The sequence below is a fragment of the Cygnus atratus genome, chromosome 1, assembly GCF_013377495.2.
Source record: "Cygnus atratus isolate AKBS03 ecotype Queensland, Australia chromosome 1, CAtr_DNAZoo_HiC_assembly, whole genome shotgun sequence".
Classification (NCBI taxonomy): Eukaryota; Metazoa; Chordata; class Aves; order Anseriformes; family Anatidae; genus Cygnus; species Cygnus atratus.
The window spans coordinates 35518201-35537528 of NC_066362.1; the positions used below are offsets into that span (position 1 = coordinate 35518201).

At 43.4% G+C, this 19328-nt stretch overlaps 1 protein-coding gene across 4 annotated transcripts in view; it reads right to left on the reverse strand.

Moving 5' to 3' along the window:
- Positions 1 to 19328, reverse strand: part of PPM1H (protein phosphatase, Mg2+/Mn2+ dependent 1H) — a 132682-nt gene that overhangs the window by 18678 nt on the left and 94676 nt on the right. For all 4 annotated transcript variants that reach the window (XM_035544250.2, XM_035544252.2, XM_035544251.2 and 1 more), the window contains exons 6-7: positions 14570 to 14688; positions 1422 to 1485 (exon numbers count right to left, since the gene is read on the reverse strand). In XM_035544250.2, the coding sequence (XP_035400143.1) occupies positions 1422 to 1485; positions 14570 to 14688 (183 nt within the window). The remainder of the gene's footprint in view (positions 1 to 1421; positions 1486 to 14569; positions 14689 to 19328) is intronic.

Sequence of the window (19328 nt, forward strand, 5' to 3'; positions counted from 1 at the left end):
GGACTACGGAAATCTAACTCAGTTGCCTCACTGTCCCATGGTAATCAATGAGAGCCCTCCTTCAGCAAATTACACTGTCAATATGAAGTAAACAGGTTTTATAAAAGGAATAAGGAGCCTAATTAATCACTTAAGAAACCTGTGGCCTCTTCCTTTTGACATATTGCCACATATTTTCTTCATCAAGGCAAATTGCCAAAGGCCACCTCAAACTGCTGAGTACACAGAGTGCCAGTGCCCACTGAGCTCTCTGTGGAGAGCTGGTCCAAATCAGGTCTGCTCTTACCTCACATCTAATGCTTCCTTCACTAAGCATCCTCCTTTGAGACAGGAGCTGTTTCCCAAGAGGTGCTGGGCTCTTCTTCATTAAAGCTTCTCCAGAGCCTGACCAGGCAGCCTGCCCCATGGGCACCCTAACTCCCTGCACATCACCTCCCCAAAACACTACCTTTGCTGCAGCAGCTTCTGAACAGGAGAGCTCACAGCATCAGTAACAATGCAAGACTGACTCAAAATTATTCTGCCTCTCTAACCCCTGGCTCCATAAGGCAAAAAGAGAGAAAATTAAAAAGATGTGCATGAGACATTTTGCAAATAATTATAAACCTAACCAAATTCAGAGATAAGCTGCAAGTCTGAACCTTTAAAACTTGGGCTAATTCTGAAGAGCGTGTATTTTTGCACTGAGATAAGAACCTAATGCAGCAGGGGAGCACTATTTAGAAACACAGCGAGCATACAAATATCGGCAAACTGACACCACTGTGTCCTTGTATTGATCTTATTGCTGCATCCAGCTAAGCTTGCTGGGATCAGCACTAATGATCTCACTGTTCTTAATCAGGGAATTGGAAACAAAGTTCACCCAAATGGAAGGGTTCACTTCTTACTTTCAAGAAAAACTATCAGCAATCACATCAGAAAAATTCCACAGTGAGTTCACGTACACTAGCTGAAGAAAACATGTTTAAGGGCTGTTATACTTCCTAAATCCTGCCTTGATCCCTCCCCTTCCTAAATTAGGGTTTTTGCATCTCAGAGCACTGTAAAATATTTTTAAACATCCTCCTGCTTCATTTTTGGCAAACATGACTTATTTTGCTATCTTCATCCATCCTAGTTATATTTTACAATCAAAACAGAAACATTTAAAGTCATCTATTGAAGACAGTCTCATTGCAGCCTAGTTACTTGCAATGAAACAAAACCAAAATGAAACTGAACAACAAATGACTTCTCTCTTCCCCCCACCCCAGACATGAGACTGATTTATAACAGAACCAAGATACTCTTTCAAGCTGTCAAAACAATAAAATAAAGAGATACTGAGTGGAAAACAGTGGACTGCCACAGGCTAAATCAAGTGGTAAACAGCAGAGAATTTGTTCTTCCTTTGGTCTGAGGAAAGCACGTGTGCCCACCTTCTTGCCTTCTCCATATATTAGGGGAAACTTCAAGTCGTCTTCCTCAATGGTTTTGTATGCCCTGTGGGGGGAGAGACGAACAACATTTATAAAGGTTGCACTCAATTAGTGACCCACTGCCCTGAAACAAGCAGATGTGATTATTTAATTATTATTATTATTTTTAAAATCATTATTTTTCCTAGGGACTCTGCCTTTGATCCCAGATGTGCATTTCTTTTTCCATGGAAAGATTTTTCCTGAAGATTTAGTCCATTTCACCACAAAAAAAAAATGTGACCATGAAGTATGTAACGTGCCAACCTGCTCCTACTGCCTACAAGGAGAAAGAGGTGGACTGGAACAGCATCCTCATCAGGTAACATATTGTGGGTTATGGCAGTAGCTATACCATAACACAGTGCCGTTAAAGAAATAGGAACAAAACAAAAAGCCAAGAAACCAACCAAAGCCTCAATTCACACTGTTAATGTGAAATGGTGAGCAACAACTGAGTGTGTATGTGGTCGACGTGTGAAACAGCTCTCTGATCCTGTTCTCACCTTTCAGGCCTGCTTAACCTAAAGGCAAGCTTCACATGTTGAAGACTTTTAGAAGGCTATTTAGTGCTCATTTGACCTTGACTGCAACATTCAAGGTTGTCAGAAATTTTACATTTCGCAGCAGTTTTCCAATGGCCGTGAGACAAGAGAAGTAAATGTTCATGCTCTGATTCTGTTCGCTTCATGCCTGCGTACTCTACCTTTTACACATCCAGCTGTTGACACTGATGAGGTGAGAAGGTGAGCAATTTTGCAAGTGAGAAATAAAATCAGAAAAATAGATGGCTGTCACTCTCACAGCCACAGAGCTCTGTGGCTTGTGTAACATAACCTGGGGTCCCTCTTTGGTCAGAGTACCTCACCCCACAGCTTTGCCAGAAGGACGCGCTTCCCTTCATGCCACAAAATTGTTCCTCCCCATGCTTCCCCTGGGTGTTGTCCTCCCTTTTGTTCTACCCCTGCCCCCAGTCCTCGGGGTGATACCAAAATCAACGTCTGAGAGCATGGGTCAGCTCTTTTTGCTGATGTGGAAGGGACAAGCAGGAGAAGGGAAGGGACAGCAGCAGGTCTCTGCCAGCCCCTGCTGTGTGGCTCTTGAGCTGGGCTGCTTGTGTGAGCTCAGGGGAGTTGCATTCAATTTAAGCGATGGGACACAAACCAGCAGGAAATTAAAAAGCAAAGGTGAAATCCTAGATTGTAATTTAACTGCCCCCTGCTTCACCAAAATATGGCACAGACCTGGGATCAGTAAATGGTGCTGGATTACACACCTATGCATGCTGCAGCATCTAGGCAAACCTCTTAAAAAGAAAGTAGAGTAGACCCACTTGAGACCCCCCTTTCATTTCTTAGTAACCATAGGTAGGGTCCATATTAGGGCTTCGGGGTAGGGGGAGAAAGGAGAAAAAGAAACCAAAATCCAAAGAAGAAACAGTAGTGGAGGACTCCACTCCCACGCTATAAAACATCACTACATGGGAAATCCCTAAGTGGAACCAGGTAAGGTTTACAAAACACAGGGGGTGCTTCACGGGAGACCAGAGAGTCAAGAGTATCTGGGGTACGTGGGCATCTCTACAAGGGATGCTATGGAGAAGGCACTTAAATGGCTTCTGTACTGCGGGAAGGGAAACTACAGCTCTTAAACCAAAGGCCACAAATCACTACACATAGCGAGCATGGTAAAACTTCACTGACATTTAAAACTCGGATTGGCATTTTCTTGGGAAGGATGAGTCAGTCAGTCATAGGCTTTGCTCCTGTTCCTCTTCTTACATGCAACAGGCAATAGCTAAAGTCTCCGCCTCCCTCACCAATTGGGATATCCTGGTTTGAACAAGGAGGATAATTTTACCATCGCTCTATTTACTCCCTGACTGGTCACGAACACATCCCAAAGCTTCCAGTTAGAACCACAGCTCTGGAAGCCCTGGCAAAACCTCCCCGAGGAGGAGTCTGAATTCTTCTCATTCCTTTCCATAGAGGCAGTTGTGCTCCGACACCAAGAAAAACGGTGTCAGCTGAGTCTGTGTTGGTCATCGGAGTCAAATGACTAATCCAAACCATAAGCCCAAGAAGACAATTCCTATCGGATTTTTAAACTGCTATAGATATTTGTTATAAAAAGCAAATACAACTAAGTTGATGTGACTTAACTATTTACAACCCGCTTTCTAAAGGAAAAAACAAACCCATTCTTTACCCACAGATTATATTATCTGCATGATAACTAAAAATACTGAAAACTGAAGCCCCCACTTCACATTGTAAGTAGACAAAACAGGGACCGACTTTTCATCCCACTCTCCCCCCCTCCTCATTTTCCTTTGTAGCACCTCACACCAACTGTGCTTTAGGAAGAAGGGTAAAAAAGAAGGGGAGATGGAAGGGAAAACAGCATCAGTTGTTCTTGCGTCCTTTGAAAGAATGGTCCCCACAGTTAAGTCCACCATCTTTTATGGACCCACCAAAAAGACAATCATCTTCCACTGTGACACAATGGTGCAGGGATGTTGGTAGAGGCCATGTTGCAAGGGCTGAAGCTAACTTGTTTCATCAACAGATTAGGAAGGGCATCTGGCTGGCCTATGACCTCCTGAAGCTATGTGACTCAGTCAGAGATGACCAGAGGGCCACAGTGATTTGTTTCATGGTTTCTCACAAACAAATCATCTCCTGGGCTCAGAATGTGGGTGTCAAGACTCATCTCAAATGCACTTTTTTTTCCTATTGATATTGCTATTGCCTGAAAAATTATCAGCCCTTGAAAAACAATGCTTAGAACTGCAACCGCAGCAGTGGAGCTGGCCTGGATACACTGAAAAGCAACCTAAGACACTTGAGAGAAGTACCTAAGCCCTGCACTACTAGCGAAACAGAATTAATAATATATGAGCCTGTGGTTTCCTGCAAAAGAATGATGAAGGACAGCTTTTCAGCTAGCAGCTCTGCAACTGCGCTGGGGCGAAGGAAGGAAGGAAGCTATGAAGTTCCCGGTGATTTATGCCGTGTGAAACCTCCTGTACTTTGTACATGTGTTTATTTCACACAGGCTACAACCTTCTGGACTATTTCACTTGACTTTATGTAGTAAAGTTGCATTTATACCTTCCTGTGCTCTTTAGAGAGAGAGTATGCTGTATATAAAGATGTAATATGGCAATAGGTATATCAAACACAGACATATGGAGAACCTGAGGGGGTTGTTTGGCTTTTTTAATGCCAACACAGCCTTATTCAGACATCCCTGTAACTCAGCCTATCTCGCTGTTTTAACAAACATAAAGGCAGGGTTGCGGTCCTCTGAGCTCCCCATCCTCCCCATCGCCACCCCAGAAGGATTCCACAGACAGCAGGGCATGAGAAGACAGGTTATAAGGTTATAAGGACACGGCCATACTACTGCTTGCTGCTCTGAACAAGCCTAAATCCTGTCAGTGCTTCTGCCACGTAAACCTCTACTTCTCCAAATGGAAAAACACAGGGGGTGGAGAAGGGGGAGTAGAAAAGGCAAGCTTGTGCCCAGCTAAATCTAGCTGCATTTTTTTCAGTTAACTTTGTTTCTTCTTTTCGTTTCAAAAGAATTATGAAATGCTACTGCTGTCCAAAAATACTGAACTAGGGCTTGACATATGTACCACCCACAAAGTTACATTTGGACTCAGGATCAACATTTTGGAAAACCAGGCCAAATCGCACCAGGAGCCAAAAGAGATGTCAGAACGAAAGAACTAGGACTGACATGATGTTACTCGTATGCAAACTGGAATCTGCTCTAAATACATGGCGAAAAATCACCAGAAGCTGATAAATGCCCAAGACAATCTATGAAATAAATTTCCTACAATACCTGCAGTTAGCAGTGCTTTAGACACTTGTTAAATAAGAGATTGTCAAAATTACCTGAATATTGCTGGGTCAGAACTTAAAAAACTACTCAGCTCCCAAACACAAATTTCAGAGCCAAAATCCTAGATAATTTCTTACATATGCTAAGCATTCTCCTGCCATATAATTTGTTCTTAAAATTGGTCTTCTGAAAGCAGACACAAATTCATGTAAGAGTAGAAGTTGTCGGTGACAAAAAAAAAAAAAAATCTACATTGTGTTCTCTTTTACAGCAAACTGTGCGAGTCTACTGTTCATTGAAGGTATTGCATTGGCATCCCCAGGCACAACAGATGGTAGCAAAAACACAATCTATGCTGACCTGGAAGGCTCAGTTCTGCAAACAACAGGGGAATCCAGACTCCATGCCCACTGTGTGCTCTGCTTTTCCACAACACTTGGCTTTTGAATGTTTGCTCGTTTTTACATCTCTGCTAGTGACACTTGATAGTAAACTGAGGAACAGCAAAAAGAATTGCCATCAAAAGGCTTTAGCTTGAAGCATAACGCAAAACCCACTTGTGGCAAGCACAAAGAAAAAGCACCACACCATCAGAAATGTCTTAGTTTATATTGAACACAAGGATGAAGATTCTCCTTTGAGACATGCTTGTGGATGCAGTGTATTTCTAGTACTACTTTGCTATTACACTGTAAAACAAAACAAAACAACAAAAAAAAAAGACAAAACAAAACCAAACACAAAACAACAAGCACAACAAAACCCCTCCAGCAAACCAACCAACCTCCCATCATCCTGACCTGTGTTACTCAAGCTCGACCTTTCCTGGTCATACCAATAGAAAACTAGATTTTTATCCTTGAGCAACATAAAATTTGAAAGAAACAGTTCCCAGTTCCCCCTCCCCTCCTAGTCCTCCCAAGCAATCAGTGGACTGGAGCTATTTTTGAATAACAGAGCTCAAATCACCAACCCAGAGGAACCGGTTTTCCTTACTGTCTATCAAACTACAGGTATCAAACCAATGTAAGTAAGTGCTTACCACCAAATTTTCCAAAAGGAGAAATGATATGTAGCACAGGTTAGGCAAAGAGCCACTGAAAATCTTGCAATTTACGTCTCAACCATAATTTCTTTTAAATGTCCTTACACGTGTGCTTTGCAGAGTCAGGCTCTCTAAATCCAGAGAGCGCTGTCTGATACTAAGTACCCTCTAGATCTGTTAGTTTTAATGTTTCAGTGCCTCAGGGTCTTTCCCCTATTACTCATCTGACATAGTTTAATGAGGCAAAACTACAATATACAAATACAATAAAAGCACACAAACTATAGCAATGTTTATAAGAGAAAGGATGATGGCAAACCCAGATGGATTAAAGAAGACATGCATGTGCACATGTGCACAAAACAGTTTTTAGGGAAACATCTATTCTAAACAAAGACACTCTAATAGGGTTTCTTTCAGGTAAAGAGGAAAACATACAAGTTTTAAAATATCTCTTTTTCCCAGAAAAGACAGCAACCCCTTTTTCTAAACTGAAACTGTACAGTGTTTAAATTTTGCAAATTCCAGCTCTGTCTACACATGTATACATTTAAAAAAGTTTGAAATCTCTCAGCATGGCTTGCATACAGATATTTTCTCCAGTTTGGTCAAATCAGACTGGTACTTGAGCTGTGGGCTTTTTCTGGAGAGGACGTGTCCCCCAAGTACCAGGTACTGCTGTGGAAGTAACTCCTAAGCAAAGCGAACTCCACCCATCTTGGTCAGCCCATTTTACAGACTCGAGCATTGGCATCCTCTCTCAGGGAATTCCCTGAGTGTGGCTGATTTTTTAGTACATTTGTCTCTAATGAAGCATTAAAAGAAAGTGGCGGAGGAAAAGCTGGGGAGAAGGTAGCCAAGGACCTAGGGAGGACCTTCTCCAAAAAAGGGCAAATCATGAAAAAATGTAACTGAGGGTAATTTATAAGCACTTTCCCTTACTACTTTTGTGTTCAGGAGGACAGGAGGGCCAAGTGTATTGCAAGCACTTGCCTCACTGCTTGCGACTGGCAGAGCTTCTCCACCTGCAAGCAACTCAACCACGTGCAGACACTGCAGTTAACACAACCAATGGATTCATGTTCTGCAACAGCTTCAACAGGTCTTTTTCTTTCCAGCAAATTTGCTGACTCAAGTACTTCTTAAGATTTACTTCATCTCTTCTACTTTCAAAAGACAAACAGGAAGGTTTGTCAGCAACTCACCCTGAAGACAGAGGGATAGGGGAAGTGGGCTGTCAACACCCTATGGGCTTAATTCACTGTGATGGACAGAAGAACTGCTTGTAAATTCACATTTTGCTGTACTTCTTGCTAAAAGGCTGGGGTGAAGCAGACGGGAGAAAGACTGCTTGTTCACTTGTAGTGTTTGCTCCACACTGGCTCATTGGAATCATCTGGAAGGAAAGGAGGTCGCTGGTAAGGAAGGATCGTGGAGTAAACTCTTCTGAGAAAGATTCCTGTAGTATAGGATGGGGTGGGCAGCAAGACAGCAAGCAGAGCCCTTGCCATCCCACACAGCAGTGCTGGAAGCTCCTTTGGGGAGCACGGGGCCTCCTCTCAGCTGGGAGCAGAGCCTTCATCCAACCCAAGTGGCAATGGAAAGGAGGACTCCATGGGAACCCAGGAAGGTCACATGGAATACGTGCAGCTCAGGAAGCCAAAGGAAGCTTCTGGACTAGAAGGCAGGAGTGGGGAAAGAGACTGCACCTCCCCAGGAGGAAAACTTGTTTGTGTTTGTTTTCAGATTGAAGATTATTACCGTATTTCAGTTTAGTTTCTGGCTGATAGAACTAATTCCACGAACTGGGAGCCTTTCGGTGTCATTGCACATGAAGCACCTGATCTTGCACCAAGGCAAAGCCCAAGCAGAGCTGCACAGCCACGTAGGGACAGGTCTTGGATAAACTGCTTGCAGAAGATGCTTCTGCAGGACACAGCTCAGACCACACACTTTCTTGCCAGGCTCTCCTGGCCTCAGAAAGACCATTTACAAAGACCTTTACCTCAGACTTAGTTTCCCCCTTTGTTGCAGCACTATTACTTTTTTTTATTTTTGCCTTCTCCTGCCCCAAAGACGCCGGCTCAGCTCCTGTGGCATGTGTTCCCCTGGGGACCCTAAAGCCATCCATCACCGCCAGGAGACGTGCTGTATGCAGCAGGCCAGCTACCACCTTCCGCTGCTCCTGCAGCGAGGGCCGAAAATCCCCGAAATGCTGGGGCTGTGCACGCCGAGTGCCTCGCTACGGGAGTGAAGACAAAAAAGCCAGGCAAGCGGCCGCACACTATGGCTCCTGCTGCAAAAATGACACCCTCTGTCTCCTTTCTCTGGAAAGGCCTAATGCTGCTAAGGTGGCCCGTAATCATTAAATTATGAAAATGTAAATTGCTGGGAGGAAATTAATACCAGGAGTGACTCGGGAAAAGGCTGCTTTTTTTTGTGAAGTAATTATGAAATTAAAATTTGATCTCTCCCTGGTGATTGTGCAAAGGATACGGCTGAGGTCTCAAACACAACAATACGGCCGGGGTTTCAACAGAAGAAGTGCAGAAGGTTTCACTCGACAAAAAAGCTCAATTAAAAAATGGGGGGGGGGAGGGGAGAATGACTTTTTGTAAATTACATGAATTTGGCTAAAAGGCGTAATCAAGCAGGTTACGGCACAGGGTCTGCAGACTTCCAATTACTTTTTACAAGTTGGAATCAAGCTGTTAGGAAATGCAGCTTATCTGAATAAGACTAATAATGCTAAGCTAATTAGACCCAGCGGCATTAGCCGGCAGATAAATTCAGGCAGAAAGAGGGACAGTGTCACTTTAAATGCTGCCTTGGGATCGGTGGGAAAGCTAATGAGGAGTGTCAGTCGGGGCTGTTTTATTAGGTGGCTCTCCGGAGGATATAGCCTGAGGTTTCTGTAGCAGGGCTTCTGTGCTTGATTCAATAAATCAATTTATATTAAACGGGGGTGCAGCGTGGGCGCCTGCTTCATAAAGCTCCCGGTGGCATTTCTCAATCTGCTTACGCGCTCCTCGGCCGGCCTACCTGAACGCGCCGTCAGAGGACATGGAGCAGGGCAGCAACGAACAAGCAGCCACACCAGCAATGTTTATTCAGTCGGGCTCACGCATTACCAAGCAAAACATGTACATTGGCTCCTGCCGTGGCACTCCGGATCCCCAATAAGTGATTAATGAGACCCTGGGTTTTGTGAGCTGGAGCCTGAACTGCAGGCCGTGAGGCAGGCTGCACAATGAAAGCAAGAAGCATCCATCCCAAACCAAATAAAATGGCTTGAAAAGTGAAGTTGCTTTTTTAATCAGATGCTCAGAGGCTGAAAGACATTCCCTGTTGGAAAAGAAAAGGGCGAGCGCAGAATAGGCTGGCGGCTTGCCAGCAAGTGGCCAATATTGACTCTAGAATAAAATGGTTTTTGCTTAGCACCAGCCCCAGGGCACCAGCCTCGCTGCTTGGGAATAAATCACACGCGCAGCACTTCCCCACAAAGGGCTGGCCGTCGGGCGGCTGGTCACGTACCGCAGCAAGGCCTCTGGAGGCACAGGGCTCTGCAGCCCCTACAGCAATAGGGCACGCTCGGGTGGAGCATGCGGTCCTCCCGCTCGCTGCGTCCTGGGGCTTCAGCCCAAAACGCGTGGCTGGGGCTGCGCCGGGTTGAACCGCTTTTCATGGGACCAGTTCAACTCCATGCAGTCCTGGAGGGCAAAAGAAGTCACAAACAAATCAGCCCTAAAACCGGACTGTTGTCTGGGGCTCTTTTGCCACTAAAATCTACTGGAGTCAAAACACTGAAGCTTTGATCTGAAAACAAGCATTTAAAGAATCCTACTTTAATGAGAACAGCAGAAAGGCCACTGTTTACGTTCCAAAGAGGAGCAAAAGACTAATTTTGAAACCACAAAGGCCGATGCCAACTGGTAGTGTCTTCTGGCTGCCTCTGGTTAAACACACTGCTGTACGGATGCTCTGGCACTGCGGGAGGCTGACGGAGGAACACTGGGAGAAGCAGCTTTGTGTGTACACATGCCAGTAAGGGGCACAGTAAACCACAAAATCACCGAGAAGGTTTGAGGAAGATGTCTCAGATACATTCAGAGCAAAGCAGAATTGATCTCACTGGACTTACCCAAGTGTAAAGGAAAACTTGCCAACTGTGTCTTAAATGCTAAATAAAAGGAAGAGATGGAAAACACTAATTCTGTGCAGTCCTTAAAAGGAGCACAGTAATCATCAGGTCTGTTTCTTTCCCATAATTTCTACCTCTTTTAGCACTGGCAACACTTTGCTCTTGTGGCCAGAGCCCTCCCTGATGTTTCTGTTGCCAGGACACATCAGTGTCACCAGAAGTGCCCTCCTTTCTGATACAAGCTTAACCTCTGCAAGCCACGGACTGAAAACCCTAGGCCAGAGATCCAGCTGTGAAAGACTGTTAGTAACACAGATGTCTGCCAGCAAATTACAGCTCGAGACAGCTCGGAGGCTTGTTCAGCAGGAGACACGGCTCTTAAGATGCCTTGCCAGCTGCAGTACGCGATCTGCAAGAGTTGCTCAAGCACGATGTGCGGGGGGGGTGAGGGTGCCAAAGGGGCAGCTCATGGTCAGCTCCCACCTAGATGGGATTTATTTTCTATGTATTTAATACAGCAGATTTCCTGTCCCAAATCCCACAGGAGTGAAGGGAGAAAGGGTGAAGGGTGGGAGAGCTGGGGGGAGAAGGGAAAGGCTGGTCTCAAAGCAGTTATGGGCAGCCTGGACTAGTGATGCAGCACACATTGCTGGATCAGTGGTTGTCCTAATGCTGTGGGGAAACTTGGCAGCTCTGCTACCACTGCGGGCTGCTGAGACAAAGCCAGTGTGGAAACTTCACAGGGAAAAAATAAAAAGAAAGAAAGAAAAAGAAAAACGAGAAGAAAGAAAAAAAAGGCCAAATGCATTATGACAGACCCAAAGACAATAACCTTTTGTAATCCAAACGAGCTGGGCAAGCCAATTCATTGTTGAGAATCTGAAAAGCTCCAGAGCACAGGAGAAGGGTAAAAAAGGAAAACAAAACAAAACAAAACAAAAAACTCATACAGCTTCTAATAGAAAACACAGAAAGCATCCTGAATTTTAAAATAAAGCAGTTCATTTTCCCGAGGAAATATCACAGCACTGAGTTTTACACCCTCCCACTAAAGGATGCAGTAAGTAAGTGTAAGAGTGGCTGCTTCTTCCTGACATCACCTGCACCTCTCTATGGGTACATGCAAACGTCAACACACGGTGAAGTCACCGACCAAAAAAAGATTCAGACAATTGATCTTCTGCATTGTAAGTGACAAAGGTTTGGCAACATTTTAGCATACCGGGCTCTGTCTGGCCAAAGTAGCATCTGATGTTTTCTAGAAAAGGAATATATATGCTAATTTATTTTCTGTGATAGATTTTGTCCATAGAAACAAATGGAGACCAGATATGTCCTTGGCTGCTGGACCCTGATGCACCAATTAATTCTAAGAATTAGAAAGGGAAAAAAATAAGAGCAAGACTCTTGAGGTGGAAAACAATCACTGAAACGCCAGCCACCTCAAACCATTACCTCTGAGGGCCCATCACACTGGAAATCTAACGTCTTCTCCACAATCTCAACCAGTAAAATTGACCCAGACTTTTGGATAAATAGAAGCAGATTGCATTTCCTCTGCTTAGGTGATCACTGCATGCAATTCAACAGTAAACAACACTTCCTTGGGCACACACCCTGAGAGAAGAAATGTATCCTTGTTTAGAAGGACTCTGATTTAAATAAATCTTACGATGACAGAGCAGTTCAGGACAATGAAATGGTGAGCGAATCAACCAAAGAGGTAACAGATACACTAGCTGTGGGGTACAGAACAGCCAGAAGATTCTGATTCTTTTATTTAGGACAAGAGTGCAGCCCCTATTTTCCACTTCCTGCCAGAAGTCAAAAGGAACAGCAGGGAGAGGTAGCATCATCACAGTCTCCACATGCATTTGCTTCGCACAGGCCACCTGGGAAAACACTGAGGTGAATTTAGTCTTGAATTTTCAAGTCACAGTTTAAGTATTTGTTCTGGAACAACTACTTACAGCTAGGTGTATTTGTGTTAAATCAGTGATAATCCTTGCACTGACCACATTAGAATCTGTAACTGGATCAATGTGTGTCCCACACTTCAGGAAATTCAGAAAAATCAGCAGGAAAATCAAATTATTTCTCCCCCTTGCCATATGCTAGGGTTAACAGAGTTCACACATCAGTACTGAAAAACAATACATTGAGTCAAACTGTAATCCATTTAGACTTACCCAATCTCTTCTACTCACTATTCCACATTTAAAACATGTTCCTTCTTATTTATCTTTCTTCTATCGCCAAACAACACTAGCTGTGCAATAACCATTCTGAATAAGTGCTATGCATAGATTCGCAAATAAAGCACAAACTGATATGCAGAATTATCCCTTTGTTTAATTTTTAACCATTCCAACCTTGTATGCACCCCAACATCCTGCTTGCAAGCCGAACTTGCACTGCAGTTTCTGACATGGCTCTCAAGTTCATTTGGAATGTCTACTGTGCAAAAATAGTTATTTTTCCCAACTCATCCTTTACTTGCTATTTATCAACACCAAATTTGATCACTGTGATGCCTATTTGTGTAAGTTGTTTAAATCTTCTCAGTTCCTCACAGCCCTTCTTGTTTATTAGTAGAAGGGCTGTATCACCTGCAAATACTGCAACTTGAACCATTCTAACCACATTTCCTTTCCAGACATCTAACCAACTGGGGAAAGGCCAAAACAACTCATATAAACCTGGAGAAACCCTCTTTACCTTCCAACCAGTGAAAGACTTTTGCTCTTACCCTCCTCTTGGCCCATGATAACTACTGTAGCTCTCCCCAAAATTAGTTGGGTGGTTTGGCTTTTTTTCTTTTTTTTATTTTTTTCCCCCAGTAGCTTCTCACATCTTGGAAAAAAGCTTTCGGAAGTCTACATGAAGCCATTCTTTTCTAATGTCTTCAGAAATCCATGAGTTTAACAAGAAAACTCTCCCTTTGCAGAAACTGGAAGACTGTCTCATGATCTTCCAAATACTTTACTGTTCAAGCCCTCAGTTAAGGCAGTGTTCTCATTTTGTTCCCATTCTTTCACACATGCCTGTAGCCTATTTAAAATGTGCAGCCATAATTTTCAGGGAGAGATTAGGTATTTCTACTAGCAGCTGTTCAGGATGATGGACAACGATGGTTATTCCCAGATTAGCATGTTCTGTACAGTACAAACACTCCAGACTATATTATAAACTTAGGCCATTATTCTGTCATTAAAACATCATTATATTTATGGTCTGTAAAGTATCAGACAATCAGAAGCATGTGGAGTTGTAGTTGTGTGAGTACATCCAAGTTTCCAAACATACAAGAGCTCAGGCGTTTTTACCCCCTCCATCTTTTCCTTTCCTGAATGAACGTTTTCTAAGGATGCTAAAACACAAACAGCAAGGAAGTAAAGTCCCTTTGCATACACAGGGCCTGTTCCTTTATAGGTCATATACACAGTGCTCAACAACAAGGAGTTGGGCTTCTCTAAGTGAGAGTCACTTGAGAAGGAGCCTCTTGAGCTGACACAAAACAATGAAGTCATTTAGCCTGAGACAAAAACCTCATCACTCTTCCTGTCAATACTGTTCATTGAAGCCCTTCATTTTTGGATGGCTATGACTCCTATTCAGATCCACCTCTAAAACAGTTCCTCAAGGATTACCCAAATCAGGTGTTAGCTGCACTAGAGCATGGAAGGTAGCTCTTCCCTTTTGCATGCACTTCTTGGCATGCAAAGACACAGTGGCCCACTGATCCAGATTCTGTAAGAAGCTACTTGTAAGACAGGAGAGTTGTTCAGCTTTCACGAATACCCCCTGGCATATCTTCCGCTTTAAGTGTTTGCTCTGCTTTGAGTGCTCACATGCTAAAATGAACTGAGGTCCTGGCTGTGGAGGGAGGTCAAGTCATTTCAAATGTTAACTTCTAAAAGAAAAATACATCTGAAAGAAGAAAATACCTTTCCTTATAACACACAGGTGTATACCTCCACCTTTGATGCAGTTTAATCAAAGATGCATACAAAACAGGCATGGGTAGAGGAGAAGATTGGCCCCATGCTGAGAAGGGCACATCCTTACCAGCCAGTCATGTTGAAGTCACGGTAGAGCATCCTTTTTCCAACTTCCTTGCGCTGCACCCTCCGTGGAAACTCTAAATGTGTGAACTCATTTCCCAGCAAGTGGGGCTGCATGTAAGCCTGTGGGCAAAAACCAAGCCACAGATACCACATGAACATCATAAAACAAGACATCATCTATTTTTAATGAGATAGCATTACCATCCCTTCTCACTCCCTTCCCACACACTTTTTTTCCCCTTTTTAAACAAGGAAGATGACAAGCTCTGCTTTGTGAGGTGCACATACACCAGTTCTCACAATATCTGGTGTCTGGCAGTGGCCCTACTGGGAGTAGTCCTCTGTTCCTCAAAACCCCTCATTTCTTCTCACTGCTTCTCAACATTTGGGATCTCTAAAGTACGCTTTATCCATGGGCCCTGAAGGAGTCTGCAGGGCTTCGTAAAGCAGAACATCTCCTTTTGCACGTTGGTGACCTGAGAGAATGAATGGTCAAAGGACAAAGCCATCGAGCAAGCAGAGACTTGGAGGGGTGCATGTGGAAAGAAGCTCAAGCTATTTGACACACAGTGCACCTATGTTGACAACACACACAACCTAATGTTACTCCAACACTTGAATTTTCACTGTCTCCAGAAAAAAATGAGCAATGGTTCTGCTCCCTTTTACCTGCTCAGCCTGCTGCACCCCACTGCACAGACACCGCAAGTAAACGTGAACTGCAGAGCACTTTATTTTGGTTTTTCTAAAAACTACTTCCTTCATACAGGATATGATTAAAGAAAAGCAGCGACTGATGTTTTTGACAGTGTGAACGTTCGACCAGTGCTGCTGCTGTCCCTTCTGGTGTGCTGCTCTCCAGATGCTGGGAGGCCTCCTCAGTGGAGCTGAGCCCAAGGCCTGTGCGCTTCAGAGCTGAGCGCGCTTGAGAACGACGTGAGGCAGCTTCAGCTCTTTGTCCACTGCACACTTTTATACACAGATCACCTGACGCAATAGGTTAATCCTTAATCATACTGCATTTCTTCCTTCTGAAATAAACCTCACTCGTTTTTCTTTAACAAATGCATAAACAATCCTTTCCCCCTCTCTCCCCAAAGCCACACCGTGAGTGTGCTTTTCTGAAGATAAAGTCAAACTGGCTATGGAACAACAAAAAAAGTTGCATTTCTTAACCTTTCTGCAGATAACTTTTTTTCCTTATCCAGCCAGTTAAGGCAATAACGTCTGTCTTATCTTCAGCGGCAGCTGCCATCGGGGCAGACCAAATGAGCATGCTTTAGTTGCTGGGTTTGTCATAAATCTAGCGCTCATCAAAGGTGAGCATCAGGAAGCAGTGGAAGCCCTTATTGATCTACCTGGCAGCTATCATGCAGATAGTTCACAATAAAATATTTCCTGCATTTAAGGGCTGAACCTGCTCCCACTCAATTTAATAGGAGTTGGATCAGGCTCAGCGCATGGCAGTGCTAACCGTCCATCAGCCTGTCCCCGCTCCTTTCGCCAGGCATCCTTTCACAAAACACCTCCCAGCTCTGCTGAGACGGGGCCGAGGGAGATGCTGTGTAGCTGACAAGATTGGATTCTGCTTTCAAGAGGCGGCTTTCAAGCACACAAGTGTGATCTTGACATTGTGATCCCTTCCCGAAACAGGAGCTCCATCAGATTATTTCCGTGCGCAGTTAAGGGCATTACATTTTTTCCCCTGCAATCTACAGGCATCCAGGGTTCCCTCCCCCACCCAAATATTTGTTTCAAGGGCCCTCTAATTGGATCGCTGCTTCTCAATACAGATATGGATGAGAAGCACTACTGACTTTTGAGTGGCCTAGCAGTATTAGTCCAGATGAGGTTTTCCATACTTCCAGAACTTTGGATTCCTTATTGACAAGTATATGTAAGCTTCGTGTTCATTTTTGCTCAAGTTGCAAAGAAGTTGCAACATCCCTAATGATGTACATATTGTGATGCACAACAGAGCTGCGTTTTAAAATTTGTTCTTTCTAATCTATGACTTTGTAAAAAAATGAAGCTAACAGTCTGCTTAGAAAGTGCAGTTCAGTTCACTTTTGAAAATGCATAGCCTACCTTGATTAAGTCATTACAAACCACTTCTAGCTAAAGACTGGTGTCATCTACCTACAAAAAAACCAAGCCTTACTTAAAGCAAAAAAAACTCATACCTGAAATCAAAAGCTATTTAACCCTTAGATTATGAGATTACTTATTAGGCTAGATCATAGGTTCAGAAGAAATAAAGTTAAAGGCTTTTAGCATTTTTCCCCTTGAAAACAAGAATTTCATTATCGAAAAGGGAAAGCGATTGGGAGAGACTGCATTTCATAAAGATTTACTCAGATGGAAAGTCTGAGGTCACAAGTGAAATAAGATTAATAAAGCTGGCAGAGTTACCAGAGGACTGCTAATGTTCAAATAAGATTTCTCTTCCGCAGCCAAGCCTCAATGCTTGATTTACAATCTAGGGATCTTAACTTGATTCTAATATTTTTGGCGTCAGTGGAACAGAGGGAAAAGAGCAATTTGGAAGCTTCTGGTGCTGTGAGCTGAATTCTTATGTGAAGAAATTCATTTTTTGGGGAGGTATTTTTTAATTTTTATTCTCTTTTTAACAGTTATTCGTGATGTTTCACTGGTAATTCTGCAGAGAAAAGAATGATACTTTATAAAACTCAGCTCTGACTTTCAGTCAAGTTTGTTGAGAACTGTTCTCCATTTACTACAAGGCAGGGCTCTTCTCCCTTTCCACACTACCCAAACTATGCTGAACCAAAAAATAAATTAAAAAAAAAAAAAAGCAACTCAAGTCTACAGGTCCTTCAAGTAGATACACAAGCAGACACTAAAATCCCTTGACTGATCAAAAGAGAAACAAAAACAGGAAGTTAACTAACTACCAGAATTTCAGCTGTGATGAGGCACCACATTTTCTACTTTTCATTTGTTTAGTCACAATTTGTAAGAACCTCAGATTAGAAACATCGTCCAGAGAACTTAAAATGTAATAAAAACAGTGACCGTCAAACACTTTCTATATCCTTACGAGGCATGTTCAGACAACTTTGCTATTCTGTGTTATGAAATGGGAATATTTTCCATCATTTTTCTTTTAGAAGCTGTTACAGTTTTTTTGGCATAAATCTGGCACAGACTGTATCATATGTTTGGTACTCAGCCATTTTATGGTGTATTTTGTGGCTGGATGTATTACATTCAACATTAGCTGTATGAAATGGAGTCTGCTCAGGGAAGTATTAGTCACGTTTCTTTCAAAAGGCCATTTACTTCCTGCAGAGTTTCCTAGTGCTCAGCAAAGCAAACATGAAATTAAGATAAACCTAGACTTACACACTAGTATGCTTGTTAATTAGGTTGCAGGGAACATCGTACATACCTTATCATACCTTGCAAGTCTCTTTCCCTCACCCCTCTTCCAGCTCCTCTGGCATGTGCTGCTCTAGGACATCACTGGCACTAGTAGTTTCACTGCCCTGCTTGGCATTTTTAGGCTTACCATTGTCCCATGCATCAACCATACCTTACAATGTCATCCTCTTATTGTATCGTACCATTTTCTCCTGTAGGATATTCTACTACTTGGGGACACCTCTCACAACCACATGTACAGCACAACACATCCAGAGGTTCTCCAAATTACTCAGCCAGTACCATATGGCCAGATTCATGTTGAGCCAAACGGAGATAACTAAAGGTGGTGGTGGTAGAAGAAGGAGGAAAAGTGGGAGCTGAATCCATCCCTGGATTGGTCCTCTGTTTGTTACAAAAGGCCATTCCATAAAATCATGTGCAGCAATGACATCTCTGAAGTGTGACTTTGGTAACTAACAGAAATACACCCACCTGCAATAAGCTCATTCATCACTCGTTTTAAACACTTTTTCCAAGGGGATAAGTAACAAAATCTAAGCCATTTACTGTTGCAATTTAGACTATCATGACTGAAATTAATAGCGTTCTCAGAACAGGAAACGAAAATTGCCTCTGGCACTCTTTTCCCGCACAACTACTGCACATACCAGAGCAGCTCCCAGTCAATACTGCATTTGGTTCTTTCTCAAGACGTACTGATACAGAAAGCCAGAGATTTCCTTGAGTAGGCACTGTGCAAGTTCTTCTGCCAGAGTGCTAAACACAACACAAAGACCCCAAAATTCAAAACTAAAGGAGGATCATGAACGCCTGATGGTGGAAGAGAAGCAGTGTGTGCCCTGACCCTCTTTGGCAAGCCAAAGAGCCAAGGGGATACTCATGGGAGGTCTTCCATCATCCCACAGGAGGGCCCAAGGAGCTGCGTGCTGGCCTCCCACTGCAAGGACAGGGTACAGGACACAGAGATGAACGTTCCCAGAGTTGCTCAAAGGTCAGAACGACTGGGTAGTGACCTTGTTCTTTTGAAGCTGCCATGCCAGAGGTCATTTGCATTAAAACATGAGCTGGGTACAGAAAGCATTCGTTTTCCCCTTGTTTATTCAACCAGCACTATTTGGAACACAGCTGTGTGTAGGACCGGGCTGGAGGGCTTTATACAGTGATACTCTCATGACTGAACAGCTCATTTTCCCCAAGATTTCCTTGCATGTGGAAATTGAGGCCCAGAAGACAGAGGATGAATGCAGAAGGCACCAGTTAACCTAAACCAACACCTTTTGTGGCCAAAGTAATCAACAGGCACTAAAGGCAGAGGAAGGCTTCTTCAGCCTGCCTATGCTAACAGTATCTCC